The 24,291-nt window shown below is 37.1% G+C and overlaps 1 protein-coding gene across 7 annotated transcripts in view; it reads left to right on the top strand.

Annotated features, from left to right (window-relative positions):
* LOC113237110 (rho GTPase-activating protein 21-B) overlaps nt 1-24,291 on the top strand; it is a 580,603-nt gene that overhangs the window by 129,222 nt on the left and 427,090 nt on the right. For all 7 annotated transcript variants that reach the window (XM_026473389.1, XM_026473384.1, XM_026473388.1 and 4 more), the window contains exon 2: nt 6,983-7,578. In XM_026473389.1, the coding sequence (XP_026329174.1) occupies nt 6,997-7,578 (582 nt within the window). In that variant the 5' untranslated portion in view covers nt 6,983-6,996. The remainder of the gene's footprint in view (nt 1-6,982; nt 7,579-24,291) is intronic.

The following is a 24,291-nucleotide window of genomic DNA, read 5'->3' as shown; positions in this document are numbered from 1 at the left end:
CTGCCCTCTGAAAGAAAAACGGCGTAACATACACATTTTTGAGTTACAATTAAGTATACAAAACAGTATACGAGTACACACAAAAAGGATCATTGGTTACATACTTACATATTATCAAATCATAAAGAAGCGTACTTTTGCCCACTATACCTAGTCTTTTCTTTTTATTTATACTTATTCTTATTAACATTCATAGCAAGCGGTTGATCTCCATGAATTATTCCATCTTTCTTATCTGTAGCTGATGAGGGGTAGTAATAGGCTATTTGCTTGTTTTTTAAACGGATTACGTCTTTGTCTCTTGTTAAAAGTCTTTTGAGACTGTGGAAAGAGATATGTTAATCTTTGTGACAAATCGTCTTCTTTATCATAACTGTCGTAATTTACAAAAAGGGTATTTTCATAGTTGGTGTAGAATTTCATGTCCTATATTGTGGAGTAAATAATTATTTTTGCACAAAATTGTACGTTATGTACGTTTGTGTTGTATAAAACGAAAAATGGTGACACGGATATGTCAACTTTTTAAATTTGGCAGAGAGAGCAGTTTATGGTTTTTTTTTTTGTTAGCCTACAAGTATCCCACTGCTGGGTAAACACACCTCTCCCTCGAACTTCCAACTCTCTCTATTCGCAACTTTTCTCAAGTTATTACAAATCAAATCAATACACAAAGAAAACATCCTTTGATCAGACCGAACTCGAACCAGCGTCTTGTTGCCGCGTGGCTACCGCTCTTACCATCTGCACTACAGGTGAAGTTAGCAATTTTTGTCGCGCTAGCCCTACCATGTACCTTTACAACTACCAAACAAAGCAGTGGAGTATTTTCACAAAAGTATATTAATATTATGGTAGTAAAAACATCATGATATTCAATAAAATAAATATTACTTATCTCAAGTATAAATTGTATTTTAAATTAATTAGATGCGTTTTACGTGATCACAATTTGAACTAACAAATTCTTGTACTTAAACTTCTAATTATTAACATTCTATTGACTTTTAAATTTAGATGCGTATCTCGAGGCCCGTGAATTAATTCAATTAGCATTATAGACAGGTAGATACATGTTTTAATATAAGGTAGTAATAGGCTATTTGTTTGTTTTTTGAACGGATTACGTTTTTTTGTCTCTTGTTAGAAAAAGTCTTTAGAGACTGTGGGGAGAGATATGTTAATCTTTGTGACAAATTGTCTTCACTATCACAACTGACGTAATTTACAAAAAAGGTATTTACATGGTTAGGTGCTTGTGGTGTAAATAATTATTTTTGGACAAAATTGTAAGTTACGTCCGTTTGTGTTTTATAAGAAGAATAATAGCGAAAAGAATATGTCTACTTTTTAAATCTGGCAGAGAAGCAGTCGATGGTTTTTTTTTGCTAGCCTACAAGGAATTTATTGTTCTTCCGGCCTTCTTGGATTTTCAAGATCTATAGAAAATGATCTACTGTTTTTAAAAATTATAAAGTTAGGCCCTATTGTTTGGAAATTCACGAGTTAGAAGAAATCTCTTGGTGGGATAAGTTGGAAGAAAACGCCTTTTTACACTATTATTTGAAATGATATCATTGTTAAGTTTTTTTTGTTGTGCAATAAAATGTGACTTACAAACATGACCCAGTTCTTTGATCATGTCTGCGGAATTAAAAAATAACGTTGATTATTTAATTATATCGAGTTCTTAGGTTTTTGCGATTGTTACACATAAGAAATGAAACTATGTTTCCGGATTTAAATCGCATATATTTGTTTTTCAAACAAACTGACGTTTCGGGCCCTTTACAGGTCCCATGATCACAGTTGACTCAACCGTTGTTGGTTGATTTCCTATTAATTATAATTCAAAATATAATCAAACCTTTTTGTATGAGGCGTACTTGAACGAAACTCTTTGTAACTTCATAGGACTCAATTTACATTGCCGCGGAACGAAATTGAAGAAGTTTTATAAGGAAATTGTACATACAGAACATAATTGAATTTTATTTCATTTGTGTAAATTTCGTTACTATAGTACTTGGGTAACTTTGGCATGTAAGTTTTCTCTACCGAATTTCGGTGTGTATAACGTGGTGTATATTTCGGTAAATATTTCAGGTTACTACACTCAAATATTAAATAATACTTCATGATAATATCCTACAATATTAACTAGGTAATAGAAATTGCCACCAAAATAAGGTACAGAAAAACTGATCTGAAAATTATCCACTCATAGTACAGGGAACACCCTAGTTCGAGACATGGTAATTTGCATCATATCTGGTATATTATGATGCACCACAAATATGATTTAATTTATTCATCTGTACGCAAGAAAAAAATTAATTTATATTTAAAAAATTAAATCCTCAACCGACAACTCTTTCGGTCAGGTAATTAGGTCTCAATTCAATAAAACATTAATTGCAGTAAATAGCGTCATCTCTAGCCAGAGCTGGTAGCTGTAAAGGTGCCTAACTGGTTGACGAAATACTTTCATAGATTTCTCGTACGTGGCGCTATGGCTAAAAAGTCGTTAAAAAACCAGATGTAAAGATTCGATAACAAAGACGTAAGAGAATTCTTGAAGTCTGCTGGTTCGATCCGTGGCTTACTTGGCATAGCGTCTGATACGGTTTGCTGGAAGACGTCGGTTCGAATCCGGCCGGATCGAAGGAATTTTTTCTAAGTGTTCGATCTGTGTATTAATAATTATAACAAACTAGTGAAGTAATTTCACAAAAAATAATTGAATATCATGATGGTGAAACATCCTGACACTTAATAAAACACTTAATAAGGTTTCAACTTAATCAAAATAAATTTACTTACGCAAACTGCAAGCAGAGACGTCGAAACCTCCAAATGATACAAAAACCAATTCTGTCGCACGGAGGAAATGAGACGCATTTCCCTGCTACAATCACCCCATGTTCGTAACTATACTTATACTATATTTTAATAACAATAGGAAAATTGCTACTGGAGGCTATCATCAGAAAATGTTGCGTGGGGCTGAACACGCGACCCTTTTCATAGCAACATATATTTACCACCTTAAACCTCTCTTTTACGTTACTATTAAGGTGTAAAATTGTCTTCTGTAAATGTACATAAGTTTGTAAAATTTGTATTGCAACGCGCATGCGTCAATTTTGGAGGGAAAATCACTTTCGACGCAGTGTTGTCATGGCAATCGTTGCACCTACAATTTCCGCGTTACCGTTTTCTTTGTGTCTTCATTTATCGTGTTTTTATAGTTAATTCTAATTTTAAATGCTTAACAAAAACCCGTTAATTGTACTTGAATTTAACTTACCAGTGTTGGTGCGATAAATATTCCAGTATCGACAAGTATTTTGCAAGTTACAGTTACTTTTGCAATTTACTACGTCAAGTGCTCAGATAGTGTTTGGTTTTAAGTGTTTGTGTTTGAACCTTACAGTTTTATTTTAAACAGTTTGACTTCTCGAGGTGTGTATTATTCATTATTATCGATATGTTGATGAAAATATTCTGTATTTATTGTAATAAAGATAATATCTCTAACAATTGGGGCTGTTCCATTCGGTGGTGTGGGAAAAACAGCAAAACATCTAATTCCAAAACAAACGGAATCACATTTCACCGGTAATTAAATATGTAATTTTGCAATTTTCGTCCATTATAGCAAAGCTCAAGTTAAACTGATCGATTTGAAGTAAAACAATTGACGACACCCGTCAATTGTTTCGATTTCGGGCCTATCGGAGCCCAGTTGTGACAGTACCTAATGAATAGTTATCAAACAAATTAAATGATATTTCGTCTCTATTTCTGGTTATATATTCGATGTCATGGCTTAATAATGGGATTGTGTTCTTGGTCACGCTTGTACTGTTTACTTGGGCTCAAAATATCACAAGTACTCTTTAATGCACACAAGAACAAAATACACAAATAAAAGGCCCGGAACAACAGCTTAAAAATTAATACATTTTTATTAATGCATTTGGCAAAGTTTTTTTTATTACTGCAGTGCCTCACATTCACAGCTTTAAATCACAAAGATCAAAATGGCACTGCCACTGCAGCCGCACCCCGAGACATAAGTTGACAAATCCCAAGTGCCTATAATTTCACTAGCAAACAAAAACGCAGTAATGCTCACATTGCTTCTTGGCCGCAGAAATAGGTAAGATGGCAGGACTAACCTGGACGCACTCTTTCACAAGGAGCTATATGCAACTCAAAATGGTGGTAGATATTTGAATAATACGAGTAAAACTAAGGCAATATGAATACTGGGAATCTTTTTTTTCACTAAACTACGACTAAGAAATCCCAGCAGTTCTCTAATAGACACATGATATATTAAATAATTGTTCTAGTAGTTCAATGACCTAGTGGGAACAAAGGATGTAAACAAACGGTTGAAAATGGTTCAATATAAGCTATATGCTTTAATTTTTTTAAACCATCACCCGCTTAACTTCAACGCCATGCTACGCAAAATTTTGCCGTATAATACCGTATTCTCACTTATAAAACTTGAAACATTACCTTTATAACACTCATAAATAAAAGATGACTTATCTTAATAAATTTCTATCAGCTAAACAAACACAACTCGTCGTACAGGATGTTCGTAATTAGCACCTAATTAATTCCCTTCAGTTGTACTAGCCGAACCTGCCGCAGCGAGTAATTCAAGTTGGAGTACAATTTCCATAACCCTCGTTGTGTAACTTAGAGTACTTATTATTATTAGTATTATTTTACAAATACAAGTCGTGCGCCTGATGGTAAGCTACACGCCTGTCCATAGCAGTTGCAGTGCCACTCGAGAGTTTTTACCGAAATTCTAGCACTCTAAATCGCAACGATCTAAGGGACACTGCCACTGCGCCCGTCACTCTCAAAACCGGAACACAGTAATGCTGACATTACAGCTTGGCAGCAGAAATAGGTAAGGTGGCAGTACTTCCTTGGACGAACTCTTTCACAAGGAGCTCTCTACTGCTACTAAATACTAACAACCTCGCAAGATTATATTACTAACATCATTCTAAACAACACATTTTGTTCGTGGATGCGTGTGAATTTTGCAATTGGGTCTGTGTGGCAACTTACAGCCCAAGCCTTCTGCATTGCCTGTGCTCAGCAGAGGGACCTAAATAGGCTACCCATTTTATTTTTTAATCAGTTCAAACATGTTGCTGTTACAATGACACTAACGTATCTACTACTATTACCCCATACCACATGTAACATTTTAAAAGCAAATACGTAACATTTGGACGTAAATGTGCAAATCTTTTCGTATAAAAGCAGCGCCGTTACATGTCACCTTCACTGTGAGGTAAAATATAACTAGATATATCATTACAAAAACAGTGAACCAAGCTGAACCTTGATCTAAATCTATTTTTTTTAAACACGAATTTTGAGAAAACAGTAAGCGTCTACTACACACGAGCGACTTAAAAATCATCGCCCTAGTAGGATTCAAATAAATCGAGGCATTTTTGTGTATTATGGTTGGTTGTTAGACACTTCGGGTTGTTTTAATTGCATCTTGAACCTGTTTTAATCTATACTGTAATCTTTACTCTTAAATATTTCTATGTTTAACAGTGAGTTTTTAGGAAAACGCTACCATATACGAGTGCAATTCATTAAAGATTCTTAGTATTTTTGTTCACGCAATGGTCTCACAAAATGCCAACCAGTTATTAGTAACCTGGTTTTTATTAATTTAATTATATTTTGTTCAAAAGTACTCTGCAAATATAAAAAGAAGACTTAATCATTCCATATTCCATGAACGACCTACTTAGCATAAGGACCTGAATAGCGGCGCATAACACTAAATTATTGTAGTACCTACCTACCTGATTTGAATTTCCCATCAGATATTATACCAACAAAGCAAAAACTAAACAAAGCAAAATGAGTTGGAAATGTGTGGATAAATGTATGGATTTGGATTGTTAAACGTTTTAGCTGTGTCAATAAATACTTGAACACGTAAATGTAAAAAGATTAATATATTATACTACTAATATAACTGTATAATAACTATATAGTAAATAAGTTATCAAATTACAAGGAAGTAAATAAATTAGTGTTGTTAAAAAGTAACCCAAATAATTTTGGTATAAATATTGCATATTAGAGCAAAACATACACATAACAACAAACCAAAAATATGATAACAAACGTTTATTACAGATTTAAATACAAAGAACTAATCGAGCTACTATATTGACAGTGCATTCGCCAAACATTCGCACAGTCGGTGTCGCCGCATCGCGGTCTGACTCGCATCAATGTTTCATAAACAAGTGCACTAAACTCCTACCAAGTTCCGCGCGTTACGAACAGATGGCGCTCTGCTTAATTATGCCGGTCATTCAATATTATACTTTGGTTAAATCCCAATAAAATTAATACCTATCAAAGTTAATAATTATTACTATGTAATTGATTAACAAACTTAAGTTCAGAAGTAAAATTAAGTAATAGGTCAATGTTGAAAGATTGTTATTATACATAAATTAAGAAGTTGCGTTTTTGGTAAATGCTTTCAAGTTTCAATCAACTCAAATAAATAGTGAGAACCATAGTGTGTTTTTATTAAATAAATATTCGATTATATAGATATTTTTCGTGATTCATACCGATAATGTGACCGCACATGGGAGGACCGTTGGATTGCGTGATATATCGTTATTTCATTGGCTCAAGTACTTTTCGATAGGGACAGATGCTTTGCACGATTTTCTCTTATTTGTTTAGGAACATAAAGTTTTTTGACGTTCGTTTAATTCCTCCTTGATTGATTGGGGAAAGCCATCAGTTGAAATAACATTTTTTTATTATTGCAATAACATTGATGTACCATGTGATGTAGGATGTATATTGGTGTAGATTGCCGAATAGCATTTTCTGTACTTCGAGTACCTATATATGCATGTGGGGTAATTAACAAAATTACTTTTGTCAACAGATTGGCGCGCTCCGATGACGGACGAAAATAAGGCGGGGAGAGCACGGCGCGCGACGGCGCCTGCGCCTCTGCCGCGGCAGTCCTCACGGCCGCCGGAGCCACGTCCCCGCAACCAGGTCCCCGAAAACGCAGTAGCTGTCCTCCCCGCCCCACCGCGCCTCATTCGCCCCTCCGAACACCTTGCCATAGTCGAACGAGCCAAAGCTCAAAAGTCTGAATACCTATCTCCTGATAGGAGACCACATACAGCTCCCGAAGTTTATAGACCAGATAGTATAGAGCGTATTGAGCGCCGGCAGATACAGCCCGAAACTCTTACTATCGTAGAGCGACGACCTGTGCAAGAAGGATATATGGAGGGGCTGATGGAACGTTGTTCGGATCCTCGAACTTCTCAAAGTTTAGCAGTGATGGAGAGGCCTGTCGAACGGCGACCTCCGCATTTGATGCCTTCAGTGACAGTGGTGCAAGGTCCAAGACCGGCGCTACCGCCGCAAATACCTGCTCACCTAGCGGTGGCGCCACCGCCAGCGAGAATGCCTGCTCCAGTTCCACAGCCTGTGATGCGGTTGCCACAGCCGAGGAGAGATATTCAGGTACGTCCAGTTGTATGTCTTTTATACTTTGCTAAATGTATAATACCACAATTTTCTTTTTCATATAAGAACGTAGTTTGGTTTAGCAAAAGATTCCACTGGCTTTGGCGAGCGCAAAAACCGTATTCGTTTATCCAATGTAATGGTTTCAAGTGGTACGCGTAATACGGGAGCCGGTTTAATTCGTAACGGTCATCGATCGAGCAAAGAAACTCGATACACCGGCTAAAAAGTGCAAAAATAATAAAAACCCACTCGACTGACGAATTCTCACCTCGGAGAGTTTTGACCCCATAGGGTGGATAAACTTTCGTGTCACTTTGAATGATATTCTCGAAAAGAGAACAAACATTGAGAATTTACAGCAGGATTTAAACGTGTTTGCCCTTCAGTACAAATGAGCACATCCATTGTTTACATTTGGTGTAACTTGTAGGCGTTACACTTTCTTCGACAGACGAGTACTCGTATGCTAATCATTATCACAATGATTCGACATGATTTGGAACCGATACGAAAGCGATAGCGGTCTGAGTCACGGTATACAATAACATATTGTTCTTAAGACGGCGCCACGCGAAATATGTGTCTTGTAATCTGCGAGCTTGAGACGGTAACTTCCCGGTTTGAGTCATTGACGGCTTTCTTATTTTAATAAGCTTATAGTGGGCGCTGTAATGCGACAGCTGATATGTGCGATAGCAAAGTCTGAAAAAGGTGACGCTTAAGCAAGATTTATACGTCATTACACATTTCTCCTTAGCCCGCAGTGAGACAAAGCGCATTATTATGTACAGCAGCTCTGTGTTAAAAGTCCACGTCATTCCCATAAAGTGGTGGTAACTGTGTCAAACACCGTAAAACTTTTGTTACACCAATTTGTAAACGAAAAGTTGAGTGCAAAATCTCGTCGACATCATCCGTTTGTGGCAATAAAACTAACACGTTTTGACCTAGTTTGAGGGTCTTTCAATCACTACTATTTAGGAGCCTATTATTAACTGTAAGATATTTTTGTTTAACGATATCCCTCGGTTTTCAATGTTTAAGGTGAAGGTACATATACATAGAGCGCACTTGGCGTTGGCCCATTACACCATTTCACACATACCCTTCCCGATTTGTTTCCTTTATGATTCCCTACACGGTAAAATCAGATTACTTAGAAAAAGACAAAATTATTTTTATGAAGACAAATTTATTAAATCCAACAAAACGACCCTTTCCCTATAGACACTAGAGAATAATTACTTGATAATAGTAAAAAAAACGTCTCAAAAGTGTATTTTTTTTAAAAGACAGAAATATTTAATCCAAGAGCAAATTAATTTACTTCAAGTCACAAAGCCACTCTAGATTCATCAAAATATTTATTAGTTATTAGAAATGTCCGATTTTGACTTGATAAAAAAGGAATGAAAAATTGAGAGGTACTTAATTATTTCACTGAAATTTATGTTTTCTAATATCAAAAAGGGTAAATTTACAGGGTTATGGACCCAACAGTATGTCTCACTGGCGCGAAAACACACAGTTCAGTGCCAAACCTTAAAGTAGAAATAGAAAGGAATCTTCTCAAATACTTGAGTACCAGTCTGTGCCGTATAAATTCTACAGCGGCAGAAGGCACTAACAATGTTTTTTTTTTTTTTTTTTTTATGAATGATATTTTGCACTTGGCCGGTGATGGCCTTTACTGCGCCACCGGAGAAAAAGGGCGAGCTGAAGGCTCATAACCCCTAAAATAAAATTAAAGCTAAGTAGCGGGCCTGAGGGCGCCCAAGCGGGCACGGACCTCGGCTCAGGGCGCTACTGGAGACTTCCGCCAGAAGGGCGTGCTGTAGGTGAAAATCTACCACTGTACGTGCTGAAATGAGGGGCTCGACGACCTCGCCGGCGAGGACGGTTGGTGCGTGAGGGACGAGACTGACTAGCGATCTGGTTGGCCTTCAAAGTGGCGAGAATGATAAGGTCGTCAGGGTCGTTGAGGACTTCCCTTGGCCGACGAGTCCTACGTACGCGGTGGGGTTGTTCCCTGAGGGGGTCGTAGGAAGATGCAGCCACCACGAGGGGGTTGGGGTGGTGAGGAGCAGAGTCGAAGTATTTCCTCGATGCCTGTTTCATGAATTGGGCTATTGTGGGGAGCCGTAAATCTATATGGAGGTTAGCGTTGCGCAGGTACCACGGGGCACCAGTCGCGTTGCGCATCAATCTATTTTGGAGAGCCTGCAGGCGGTGTATTAGCGCGGGATTTGCCTGAGCGAATGTGACGCTGGCGTACGTCATGATTGGGCGGATGCAGGTACAGTCTCACCTTATTGCGAAGGGAGAGTTTGCTATGCTTGTTGAGAAGGGGATGGAGCCGGCTCATAACAAAGTGGGCGCGATCGCGGACGGTTTTCACGTGTGCTTTGAATGACAGCTTCCTATCGAGCGTAACTCCTAAGTATTTGACCGTGTTCACCCAAGGGATTAGGCGGTCAAAGAGCGAGATCGGGGTGAGGTTTTGTACCCTACGACTGGATAGGTTACTTCGCGTGAAGAATACCGCCGTGCTTTTGTCGAGATTGACTTCGATTCTCCATCTGCGAAACCACTCGCCTAGGCGTGTGGTGGCAGATTGGAGAGCCGCGGAAACTAGCTTGGAGCTGCGCGCCGAATAGCAGAGCGCAGTGTCGTCGGCAAAGAGGGCGAGATTTACTGCCTGATACTTCGGGATATCGCAAGTGTACAGGGAGAATAGGAGAGGCGAGAGGACTGAGCCTTGCGGGACTCCAGCTCTTACGGGGTGAGGGGAGGAGAGTGCGCCCCCAACTCGGTAGCGGAAAGAGCGGTTCGACAAGAAGTCACGAATGATGTGCACGAGACGATCAGGCACGCCGAGATTGTACAGCTTGTAAAGTAAGCCGTTGTGCCAGACTTTGTCGAAAGCTTTTGCCACATCGAAGAAGAGGGCGCCAGTGGGCATGAAGCGGGGGCGATCGAAACCTTCGGAGATATGTTCCACTATCCGGTGCACTTGCTGGACGCATGAGTGCCTAGCTCTGAAACTGAACTGTTCGTCGGGGAGGAGATTGTGAGACATGACGTAGTCTCTGAGGCGGGTGTATAGGATGCGCTCATAGAGTTTGCCCATGGTGTTAAGCAGGGAGATGGGACGGTAACTGGAGGGTTCAGATGGAGGTTTCCCGGGCTTGTGAATACCGATTGTAGATGTTTATGATTTTTATGATTACAAGCACAAGTAAAAGTAATAGTTACCGCCTTCGGCGACATGTCACGACAACATTCACTATGAAAACGCAACGAAATGTTGCTTTAAGAATATACTCTAGAATTTAGAATATTAATCTGAATAGCAAACTATTTCCTTTTTTGTTTAAGAATATATTTTCTTAAAATACACCCAAGAAATTTTGAATTCATTTAAGAGTATTTAAATTTGATGTAAGAGGTAATAATTTCTTGATGTATAATGTCCAATTAATTGATTAGAAATGAAATAAAATCTTGAAGTGCGTTCACTTAATTTATAACTATTTGTCTAAAAGTTAGAATAAAGTTAAGAGTAAAATTGTATTAGAAAAAGATGAGCAGTATTTTTTGTAATGACAATATTTTATTGCTTTTGATAAATATTTTTTCAGAATTAGCAAATATTTTGAGAAATTGCTCTTTCTTATTAGTAAAAATCCTTTTTTTTTCTGTGTACTAAGTGACAAATGACTGATAAAACTATTTTTCATTCGATTATTAAATGTCAATACTATCACACGAATCAAGGGAGTGGCATTACAAAACAGACGACCCTCTGCAGATCCAGTGGCCTAATGAAATGCCCAGACAGGGCGGAGTCGGACCTTGGCCCAAAACCAACGCTGTCCGTGATTTACCATGGTTCAAGTTATGAGATGCAAGACGAAAATGAAGTGTTGTACAGTTATATCTAAATATTCTTTGAAAATCTGGAAATATCATGTGTAGTACAATTTTACAGACGTGCATGATATTTAGATTTGTAACTCAAACAATCAAACTTAAAGGTTTCGTAGAAACCACGTACTTAGATACAATATCAAAAGTACGCCTGATGTTTCATAAATAAAATTGCCCATTTTGTATCATTCAATCCGCTATGGCCACCGTTACAGTTTACCATAAGCGGATTAATACTCCGAAATGATTCATATTAACCTAATTCTGAAACTGAGCGGCTAAACTCAATCTGGAGCAACAATTAGTGATATCTCCGACTTTCACGGGTAGCTGGAAATATTTAATGAAGGACATGCGGTCACGCTATGCGGTACCAGATGGGTCACATGGTTGGAAAATTATTAGTATAATTACGATTTTAAGTACGTTGAACACTGCTTCGCATAACTATTCAGTTTTTGAGCATTTGCTATGTTTGCCTAGCTTTTACCGTTGCATCTGATTTTGTCATGAATTTAACATTCCGTACTTTACTGGCAATAAAGCAATAACGAAATGTTACTTCTCATCTTTTTTACAACAACATAGATCTCCTTCGGTAACTATGTTAAATAGTTCGCCCGTTCTACGAATAGCATACGTACTAAAATTTTACTGCTATAGAACCACTTAACTGTTAATTGACAACAAATCATTGTCTAGGAAATCTTCAATTTCGACACGTAACTGTTATTGGTCAGAATGTTTACTCATTATTCCCAATCCACCTTCAGCTTAGTAAGTTCATTTAACGAATACCATAATTGCTTTAACCAATTCCATTCGGTCAGTTGACCTAGTAAAGGGCGAACTAATGAGTTGCCCCACTTTGAACCTTACTGTTAGCATTGCTTGATTGAGTATTGGTTACGATACCATAGATAATGATGCGAAAGAAGATAATCACAATTATAAATAGTACACCGATCCCATATTTACTTACATCAATGAGGATAACTATGGAATACTTCTTCTCAACTGAATTGAAGTTGAAAAACACGTAATTGATATCCAGATATATAAACGTGAAGGTCATAACCAGGAACAGGACATCGATAGCGCTACTTGCGCAGAGAAAATTTAAAGATGTAGAGAAGAATATTAATTGTGAAGTTTTTCAATAATTTGGAACAAATGACATGATTTGAGTTGACATAATTTAGCAGTTTAAACATTCCTTACTGTTAGTTTCACTATCTGTGACACGCTCTGTATTCGACAGGCAATCAGCTTGAAAGAGATCGTTTGTCTTGATTTTATTGCCTTACGATTGTACTTGGCTGTAAATTGCTGCATACAAGCTTCTAGTAGCTTTAACGGTAGTGCAAATGCGTGTTGGTCGAATGTTATCTCATTTACATTAACTGTGTTTGTATTTGGTTTAATATAGTTTTGTTTATACTTCCGCATTATATGTACAATCACGTATTACGTTGAAATATATTATTAGCGTTTGTGTTTTGAATCGGACTGTCTTTTCATTGTTGTCTCTTAAGATATTTTGCTATTATTAATTATTTTGACTTTAGTTTTGCTATTATCATCTTTATCTTTAATAGTCAACACTTCGCCTTTCTATACGAAACTTGTGTATCCACTTTACCTGGTTTAATGGCAGATTTCATGTGGTAACATTGGAAATAGTAAATATTTCATCTCCTGTCTTCCGGACCTCTATTATCTTCCATAAGTTCATTTTCTATCTATTGTCCAGTCCGTATAACAGATAGGTGGAAACTTATACACATTATAATTACAGGCATCGAGAGAATCTCGCGACGACAGTATGTTGCCAATTAGTTCTAAAGTTAAGCTTTGGCCAATTATAAAGACTTGCTTACTTTGTTTCTTGTTAGGAAAGCGACGATTACTTAGTTGTATACCTAAGAGACAGTTTAGAGGAATGTGGTTGGTATTTAATACGTCCATAAATAGTTTGCTAATGGTTATGTAGTCTTTATTATTCGATTTCACTTCTTTGAATATTATATTCCATTACAAGTTGTCTGTAGTCTTTTGTTTAAAATCTGCTTTGTTGTTAAGTGGTTTAGTAACACATATCACCTTAGTTACATCTTTTGCGCTTTAAACTACCAAACGCAAAGCCAAATTTATGAACGACAGATACAATCGTCACATCTTAATAAAGATCATTTGATATGAATCCTTTTATGATAAATATAATTTTTTTTGTACATATTCAAGGCAGAATATTATTCAAATTCTTTGGTCACGAATTTACAGATCTGAACAAATAAAATAATCCCTCAGGACTACCCGATACATTTTTTTACACATAAGTACCTTATTCTCAACATTCAGAACGTAAACTGACTCTATTCTCCTTGTATAAGACGTGTATTAGCATATTTGTAGTCACTTAGTTATTGAAATCATCTGAATTTTATAGATTCAAATGGTGATCGTGATAGTCTTGGTAGACCGCCCATTGCCGTGTGGGTGGTATGCAATAATATCGATTAGAATCCCGAATATAACATCGATGTTTGCTGTGTCATAGAGCTATACAATGGCCAGTATATGCCTCGTAATTTTAATGCAATGTGTTGTAACGTTACAGATATTGTGACACAATGCAATGATGACCTAATAGATCTGACTGCTCTCTTTTATTGTATATATCACGGAAGAAATGTGGTCTGTGGTATATATTTTATCAAGTAGGATGTAGTTTTCCAACGCAATTGTTTTCGAAATACCATTCGATTCCATCCAATTTTCATGAAGTAAAATTCATAGAATAAGTTTTTTTATTAAATTATTGTCACTTTGCCACGGCTTGACTTTTTCTTATTAACGCAATATTTCGGAATACTTACAAGATCCATGATCACGTGTTGACAATGAGAATCACACTGCAGTAAGACACCTGTAGCTGGTGCTAATAATTCTGTTTTCTGTAAATTCTGTCACGATATTTTGGATAATCGTTAAAACTATATTTGTTTAATCTTTATTCCCTTACGTATAAGATTTGAGTCACGCTTCAAAATCATGGATTGTAACTCAGACACACCAAACTTGTCGCTTGTTTTAAACAATGTTTCTTGCTTAAGATAGAAGCGCTGTCTTCGACATTATTACAACGTAATCATTATTATATATTCAAGTTTCAAATAGTTATTATTATTTTTCCTTAATATGTTACAACAATGCAGCCATTTCACAGAATTCCTTGTTTTTTCTCGTTCGTTCCGTATTTTTGAATTTATATTTTGTTCTATCTATTGCCAGGTGAAAATCGTTTGACTTTCTTTTATTAAATGGACTTGCTCTTGAACTAGCCTAGCAAAGATAGGATCTATGATGGAACGAGCTCGCCCAGAAGATGCCTATTCAGTCGCACTTTAAAGATACCCGGGATGTATGTGCTCGGAAACCCAGTCGCAGACGGGAAGTTCCATTCCTGGGCTGTGCGCATAATAAAAGATGATGAAAAGCGCTTAGTACTCCTGAAGGGAATATCGACCAAGTAAGGATGATATCCCCATATACAGAACGATATATAGAACAGGCAAAAGCCGGTGGGCTCAACTATGAACGAAACTATTACTTTTCTTTTATTTAGTGCTAAGACATACTAGTGCACCTGTAGCAAACTAAGTGGCACATGATTCCAGGGGACTCGATAGTATAGCTCCTACACAGGGGAAAAGTATTAAAGTACGTACGTTTTACGCTTTCCGACTGTAAAGAATATAATATCTATAACAACACTACAAATCACATGCAGAGGTTAATCTAAACGGACACATCAATAATGATGTAACGAACACTTCTGTTTTAGCACGCAATAACAGTGCCAAAGATTTACGTCGTCCGCACAAGGAAGCTCGAACTCAATTTCATAACTGAGAATCATCGATACTCTAGGGATGTTACAGTTGTTTCAAATATACGTACTTCTTCTTCCACAACTTTGTTCGAACTGGATTTTCCGTCTGTATTACTCTCATAAACACAGTCCATGGTGTTAATCATCAAGCTTTGGCTTATACTTCAATAAGATAAATAAATATACAATCAAATTCCCAAGTGCTTAAATATATACTATCGATTATAAGCCAAAACGAGAGTACATAATATCTTCCAATAAGCGTTACACCTGTACTGACAGTTGCACTGTCACTGCGCCCGTTGCCCTGAAACATAAGTTGAAAAATCCCACGTGCTTTAACTTCACGAGCAACCTTAACCTTCAAAATTGAAACGCAATAATGCTCACATTACTGCTTGGCGGCAGAAATAGGTAAGGTAACAAACAGTACTTCTCTGGACGATTTTTTCACAGGTTTACTGCTACTAATATTAAATTGGCTTGACGTCAATACTTGTTCCCGTAATATGAGTACCAGAGCAATGGAATTAACTATGGGACAGTACCCAGAACCAATTAACAAAAATGTAATTTCCTAAATCGAGCCTTCTTAGAACACTAAACACTGAGCCATCGCGGTTGTCAAAATATTACGGTTGTGCTGGATTTTCTAATGAATCTTTAACTTTACACTTTATTTAATAAACTTGGTAGCGATTCATATAATAAATTAATGACAACAAAACAAAAACATGAAAGCCATATTCATGTCTTGCATCTGTTTTATTCAATGCTGAATAGCCTTAAACAACAGACTTGAAGAATTGAGTACAATTAAACGCATTTCAAAGCTAAGCATCCCTAGGCAACAATCCGAGAAAGGCACCAAATCGAGGCGTACAATTGAAAAATAGCTTATTACCCCCGCCCATTGCGCGGGCGCAATAGAAAGTGCATCGAGATCTTTGTAATTCCCTGCGCAATAATTCGTTAGTCGGATTCTACGGCTGACGGCTTAGAATGCTATCGCTGCGGTGTCCATAGGTCCGTGAGTTGCGAACACACTTCAATTTGCATCAACGTCCTAATTATTTAACCAAATTTTCTAGAAATACACCGTGGTTCAGTCAATAAGAAAGTAAATCACGTTGGCGGCAACGGACCATGCGACTGGACCCGGACGAAACCTTTGAGGATGAAAAAATAAAAAGGAATATTCTAATGGCGCAACGCAGAACCTCTCTTTCGCTCTTATTTCATGGACACACACATTTCGGCATCGGCTCCAGCCGACAAATACGGTGAAACCCTTACAACGGTCATTAGTTTTGTTCACCCTGTTTGTGTAAAACTGTACACAGCTGAACTTGTAGCTTTGCTATGTTTTTATATGGTTTTTATACATTTACGTTTTTATACAAACCATACCATAGACTTACAACGCCAGCATATTCCGAGTACATTTGTTTTCCTTATAAAATATTGGAAAATATTGGAGCCTTTCTAAAACGACATTTTCGTAAGTTTCTTAAATGATCTTTTACACTATAATATCATTAGGTTTCTGGGTCCTAGATAGTAAAACTATTTCCAAAAAAAGAGTTCTAATACCAGAAAGCACCGTTGTCACTGATTATGGAAGAGATTACAAAGTTGTCGTTGGATTATGCTACAATATGAGTATTAATCTTAGAAGATGGAAAAAAATAAAAGAATTAATTCTAAGGTATTAATTGGTTTAAGCGTAGTTGCGAAAAGCCAAGAAAAATAAGAAAAAAATTAAATATGTAAAAAGTTTCTTAGAGGATGGAAAATAGTCTAAGAAAAAGTTTACTTTTCTCTATGAAACATGGTCAAAAATGTGTCAATTTAGTTTTTATCTATGCATTAAAAAATCCAAAATTAATAAAATAATTATATAACTCATGATATCTGAACAAAATGCCACCACCACTTAATAATAATACACAGAAAAAAAACAGGCGAGGCAAAGTTAATAAAAGGTCCAAATTGGTGAAGGTAAGCTTACCTTCTCTGTTTACAAGCCATTATTTGCGAAGTGCTTTTCTAAACTTCTATGTAAAGGTAGTTTTGAAGTTGCTTAGATGATGTTTGATTTAAATTTTTACACAAAACGATTATGAATGTTCCCGTCGCAAACTTTTTGCAAAACATCCTGTACAGTCCTCAACTCCCATGAAGGCAACGTGGTTGCAATATGACCTGATATCTTCCTTTTCGGGGAGAGCCGCTTACGTTATTCAGGAATAAGAGATGCAAATTATAGCATTTAAAAGAAAAAGAAAGGATTTAATGGTAACGAAATTATAACTTTCCATTCATAATGTTTATGTCAAAATTCGTAATAAAATTACACTTCTTACACTATCACAAATAAAAGTTATAGAGTAATTTTCAGATTAGTTTTCTGTACCTAGTTTAGATGGCCATATTCTTTAATAATATGGCAATTTTTATAATAATATTAATATTTATTCAGCTAAAAATGTACATCATTACAATACTAAATTAAGCTAAAGAACTTAAAAATAGAATACGCTGCCAATACCCGAAAATTATCCCATAATATCGTGAAATTGTTTTATTTTAGAAGCCGCCTTTTTTAATTTATCTTGAAACGTCTTATATCTTCGATTTCGTTAGTATCATATCGTACATTGGTGATCCGGTTACAGTCTTTTAAACTTGACTATTTTTTTATGAAACCAAGTGACGAATAAGTCGTGCACCTGGTGGTAAGCGTCACGCCTGTCAATGACAGTTAAAGTGCCACTCAGAGCTTTAAATCACAAATATCTGAATGGCTCTGCCACTGCGCCCATCACAAGTTGGCATGTCTCATGTGCCTGTAATTTCACCAAGCACCCTTTTAGCGCCCAGTTTACACTTTCACGTAAGTTAATGGCGAATTTGAATTCTATTTACTAGGCAACAACATTTAAATTGCTCTGAATAATACAACCGCGCTGTCCAAATGTCGCCGCGTAGACCAAAGACAGGCCAGTCTCGCCCGGGCGCCTATGCGCTCTTTTTAGTAAAAACGTAAAAGCTAAATAAATAGAGCGTACCTACTTAGCCATGACAGTTAGATGCACGCGGCCAACGCGGCAACGCGGTATAGTTCGTCAAAAACCGGAGTAACACTCACATTACTACTTGGCGGTAGAAACAGGTAAGGTGGCAGTACTTCCCGAGACGAACTCTCACAAGGAGCTCTACTGCTACAAAAATATATATAATAAAACTTATTCCTTCAGGTAAACAGCTGCACATGCCCGAAATCGAGAAAATTCGTCCGAATACGTTGTCCACTTTGTTTCAAGGTTTTCGGCAACGAAACTGTAGCATCTACGAAATGTGGCCATGTGTTCTGTATCAACTGCCTTAAGAAAAGCTTGAATAAGGAACCGAACTGTCCCATTTGCAAATCGAAACTAAGGGCTGGTTCGGGCCATCATGTAGTGTATCTAGAAGATATGACAGACGAAGGAATGTTTGAAGTGTCATTAAAAATAACATAGGACTTTAGGAGCCAAATGCAATACAACTTTAGAAAAGAAAATAGAATAGAGCGAACCATACTTTCGGCCACTGTGTGTAAGTTATTCTGTGTTTTTTTTTCTCTTATAACATGCGTGACGAGCGTGGTTTTGGTATTTCATTGTAGATAACCGAGAAGTTCCTGTTCCGTTTTACAAACCTATTGTAGAAATAAATTAATATCTGTTAATTACAAAGGAATTTTATTTTGTCATCGACGATAAGGCAGTTAATAAATTAGACATGTGTTCTAGAAGAGCTGCTTTTTCACTTATCGACATCGATGAACGTATTTGAATGCGTGAAGTACGTAGGATGTTTTTGAGGGCACAAAGTCGAAGATTGAACCTGGTATAAAATATTTATCCATACTTTATCCAACCACATGGTAACCAGCCTGACACATTAGTGCAGCCCTTCGCAGGGTGTCGCTTTCGCTGAAAGCGCGGGGGCGTGCCGCGCCCGCGGCCGATCTTATTTACTGCACAGTGACCGACTCATTATTATATTATCACCTGCGCTTGCGCTTTTAATGCATTTCCAGCATTGTTGCATTGTACGTGGGCAACAACGTTAGCTCGAATTCGGGCTCGCACTTCGTGATTTTCACGTCATTTATTTAAATTTGAAACTTACGTTGACCTTTTCGGTGAAGTAAAACATCGTGAAGAAACCTGAACGTCAAAGGTGACAAACCCGCGTTGTGCCAACGTTGCGAACTATGACCTAAACCCTCGCTTGAGAGAAGACCCGTGTCCAGCAGTGAAACGTATAGATGGGTTGATCATGATGATGATGGGTAATAATGGTTTAGTTTTGTAGTATTAATGTCTATTCTCCTAATTGTTGTCACAGTTACCTGTAGATTTGGTTTAGAACAATATGCTTATTTATGTATATGATCATTTTTATGCTACCCAGAGACGGGACGAACAAGTCGTGGGCCTAGGTTTAAGCAGCACGCCTGTCCATAAGGGTCAACTCACACTAGCGCAGAGTCCAAGCGTCGAGTCACATCCTGTGTCAACTACAGCGCATGGCGCTTGCAATAGCGCGCCCGGATCACAGTGCTGAACCAGTTCTTCTAAGACTTTTGAATATTCACTGTGCACAAGTAACGCATTGCGACGCGCTATACCGCTCGACTTTAACCAAGCGTTGACGTCGCGCGTCGACTCGCGATTCCATATTTGCATAACACAAATTTGTACCTTAATAATGGGAAAATAGAGATGAATATGCTGTAGGCGAAAAACATGACGCGTCGCGACGCTTCGAATTCGCGCCAGTGTGAGTTGAGCCTAACTTGGAATCGTCACATTTGTTAAAATATACAGCTCATTCGTAAGGTTATGGTGAGGAGAGTGAGTAAGAAACTCTTGCAGTTGCTGTTTGTAAATAAACATTATTACATATTTGTCATTTATAATATTTGATTTAAATATCATAGATCGAAACAATCGAAATATCAAGCATTAAACGGATCACTACCATGGATTTTAGTCATCCATCGCTGAAGCTGTATATTAACCTAAAATTATTAGTTCACTTTAATTTTAAACCTCGTAATTGGCGAATTTTGAATATCAACCAGCTTCGTATTATACCTAGAATTATTTTTTTATTTTATTGAGCGACGGAACAATCAAGTTGTGGGCCTGCTGGTAAGCGAAATGCCTATCCATGATAGTTGCAGTGCCACTCAGAGCTTTAAATCGCAAAGATCTAAAAGGCACTGCGCTTGTCACCCTGAGACATGAATTGATAAGTCGCATGTGCCTGTAATTTCATCAGCACCCTTGCCCTTTAAAACTCGCTACAATGCTTACGTTACTGCTTGACGGCAGAATTCAGTAAGGTGACACTACTCCTCTGGACGAACTCTGTATACACTGCTCCTTAAATGACTATCAAGAACAGCCAGATTTATTCCTCGTAATAATGTTATGTTTATCACTATGTTCATAAAAAAATATTATTCTTGACATTAAATTACATTTTCATAAATACTATGACAATAGTGTAAGAATGTTATTTTTTTTAAACTCTCACTTGCCTGGTGATGTCACAATACGGAAATATATCAGTCTCCAAGCAATTATTAAATTAATAATCGTTTACACACCAAGCAATGTAAACATTTTGTATTTGTACTTAATGTACATTTTAATCATTAATATTCATAGACACTGCCAACACTGGTCGTTACGTATAAATTTAACTACGTATGAATTAACAGCGTGAAGTGTGAGCACTTTCCAATGTCAACGCGTATATCGCCCACGCGCTCGCGCAGATTGACAGCTGACTGCACATTTTGCTTTTCGTTTCCATTTTACTCCGATATTTTCACTCCCATATACATACGTTTCAACTTGCGCTACGATATCGTGACGTTATTTGCTCTTATTATTATACGAGCTGACTGTAACAAAGTGTAGTTTTAGTGTGTATAACTTACATCTGCGCATTATCTTAGCCCATTATTCCGTAACACTTACGTTGTAGTGTTTAAAACAAAGAAATAGAAATAAAAATGTCAATTGTTTTGTAGATTTCGTTTCTAAATTAGAGATATTTTATGTAAAGATCATCGATATGTCCAACATTAGCCATTAAAACATTTCAATCTATCGTTCGATTGATCTGCTGTTGATTGATGTGTTTCGAAATATTTGTATGTCACAGTACTGTACTGCAACTGCGATGGGTCGCTGCGGTTGCTTTGGAATCATACCTTTTAAAAGTACGGATACATTCATGGCCCGATTGAGTAGTCTTTTACCTCTTATCATCTTTGTTCACTTAAGATCTGCGACAGGTTGAATATTGTTTCATGACCGATTTAAACTACATGTACAAATGTTCAGTCAGCTGATTTCAAAATCTGATATCGTGTCGTTTATATCAAAGGGCACAGTGACTTATAATAAATTCATTCCGTATGGGATGATTATGCAAATATTATCTCTTGCTGCACGTCCCATACAATCGTGTACAATGCATTACAATGCTATACCGAGAGAAAACGCATCAGATATTCTCCTTTGATATGTTAATGGAAAATTTGGCTTTTATCGTAGTACAGGTTTTATGTCAAGAGAAAGAGTGAAGTAAGTGGAGAAAGCTATTGCCTTAGCTTTAAGGATCTGAATTGTTTGGAAAGAGTCTTACGAGTATACGAAGCGAAAGAAGTAGATCAATATCTTAACAAGTAACAATCTGTAATTTTTGCATCTCGACACTTCCCATTTGAAAACTGTATAGGTATATATTGTATTTTTTTTTTATTTATATGAGGTATAAAAAGGTACAATTTTCATAAACTCATACATAGTGTCACTAAACTGTATTATACTGTTTGACTGGAGGATCAAAAATTCTCAGACAACAAAATCCATACAAGTAGGTAAGTTAGTAACATGATATACTTATAAAGTAGTTACTAACTATGTTAGTATTAGGATTAGTACAATACAAGTCAATCTATAAAATTAAAATAAAATAAGCCTTTATTGCGACTAGTGTTAGAAAAAGAAAGAAAGAAAATTTAAAGAAAGAAAGAAAAAGAAAGAAAAAAGTTGACATTTACAATTATTACTAGTTTACTTGTTATTAGCTACAATTATATAAGTTACTTTTACATATTGTACGTTACACTATTATTTACATTTACCTTATTAGCTAGCAACAGTAGTAGTCGCCTCCTCGGCGTAGGCCTCCCCTAGTGTCTTCCATAACTCCCTTTCCCTGATAGGCTTTCGCCATCCATTTTGGTCCTGCTTTCTCTGTAAAAGTGTCTTCCCATCTTTTCCTCGGCCGACCTTTACGTCTTGTTTCGTTTCTTGTTATCCAGTCAGTCACTCTCTTTGTCCTCATCATTTTCCATTCTACATATATGCCCTGCCCACTTCCATTTAAGAGGTCGTATAGTTTTTATTTGTTACTTTCGTTCTTACTCTTACAAGTCACTCTATACAGAATGCTAAATTACAAATAACAACAAAGTGTTACAAACTGACTTACAACAGGTATACAGTCTTATATTATATTAGATAACTACTTATAATTTCAGATAATTCTACAAAAAACGAGTATGTTTGTTCGGCCGGACAATTAACAACCGCTGAAAATGCCCCGTAGACAGGCGACACCCTTCGTGTATATTTTTGTCACAGACATATTTTTGGAGTGTATCTTATCTAGTTTATGGAGGGACGGCGGAGGAAGGGCGGTAAAATGAACTACATAAAAAAAAATTCAACACAAGCACAGCCATTTTATGACTTTCATTTTAATTAAAAAGCGAGTAAGCAGGGCTCTCAAAGGCATAGAAAAGTTTTTTCAAACAAACCAACGACGTTTCGGCGTCTTGGGACTTGTCAAGTTTATGTCTCAGTGGCAGTGATCCTCAGATCTATGCGATGTAATTTTAGTAGCAGTAGAGCTCCTTGTGAAAGAGTTCGCCCAGGTAAGTACTGTCACCTTACATATTTCTGCCGCCGAGCATTAATATGAGCATTACTGCGTTCCGTTTTGTAAGGCTGCTGGTGAATTTAAAGGCTCGTGGAACTTGTCAACTTTGTCACCGTGCCCCTACAATCTTTACGATTTAAAGCTCTGAGTGGCACGGCAACTGTTAAGGATAGGCGTGTCGCTTACTACCAGGCTCACGACTTGTTCGTCTCGTCACTTGGTATTATAAAATAATGCTTTAAGGGGCACTGCAATTAATGTTATGAATTAGTGTGTCGCTTACCACCAGTACGACTACTTGTTCATTGTGTTCATGTTCAAACGTGTGGCGTGGCGGACTAAACCCTCGCCTGAGAGGAGACCTGTGCCCAGCAGTTGGACGTATAAATGGGTTGATGACAATATTACAACATAAAACATTAAATTCTGAATCGAATTACGTAAATTTTTCTTTTTGCCAAAATTGCGAGTTACGTCCATTCGTGTTATTGGGGACGACCTGACCCACTGAGCACGGCACTTGTCAAAAGTGTAGATATGCCATATCCCCACGCGGTTTCGGTCATGTTACGTGATAAATGAATTATAACCACAACACGCACGTCAATTTAAATATAACGCATATTCATCATCAGTCATTCGTCGGAGTGACATCCACTGACAGTGCAAAAAAGTTACGAAAGCTTTAAGCTTTACAAAACACCATTAATGTATCAATCATCATATTATTGTGTATGATTAGAGTCGAAAGTGGAATTGTAGTATTATTTAAACGTTCTTTGATGGTCACGTCATATGTTATATTCACATAAATGTATTGGGATCGTAGAGAGTGTAACGCGGCGGTCTGTGCCTACCTACTC

Source organism: Hyposmocoma kahamanoa, unplaced genomic scaffold (genome assembly GCF_003589595.1).
Source record: "Hyposmocoma kahamanoa isolate Upper Pololo Valley unplaced genomic scaffold, ASM358959v1 93, whole genome shotgun sequence".
In the NCBI taxonomy this organism is placed as follows: domain Eukaryota; kingdom Metazoa; phylum Arthropoda; class Insecta; order Lepidoptera; family Cosmopterigidae; genus Hyposmocoma; species Hyposmocoma kahamanoa.
Note: the sequence above shows the minus strand (reverse complement) of the source record. Positions and strands in the feature narration are given on the sequence as shown.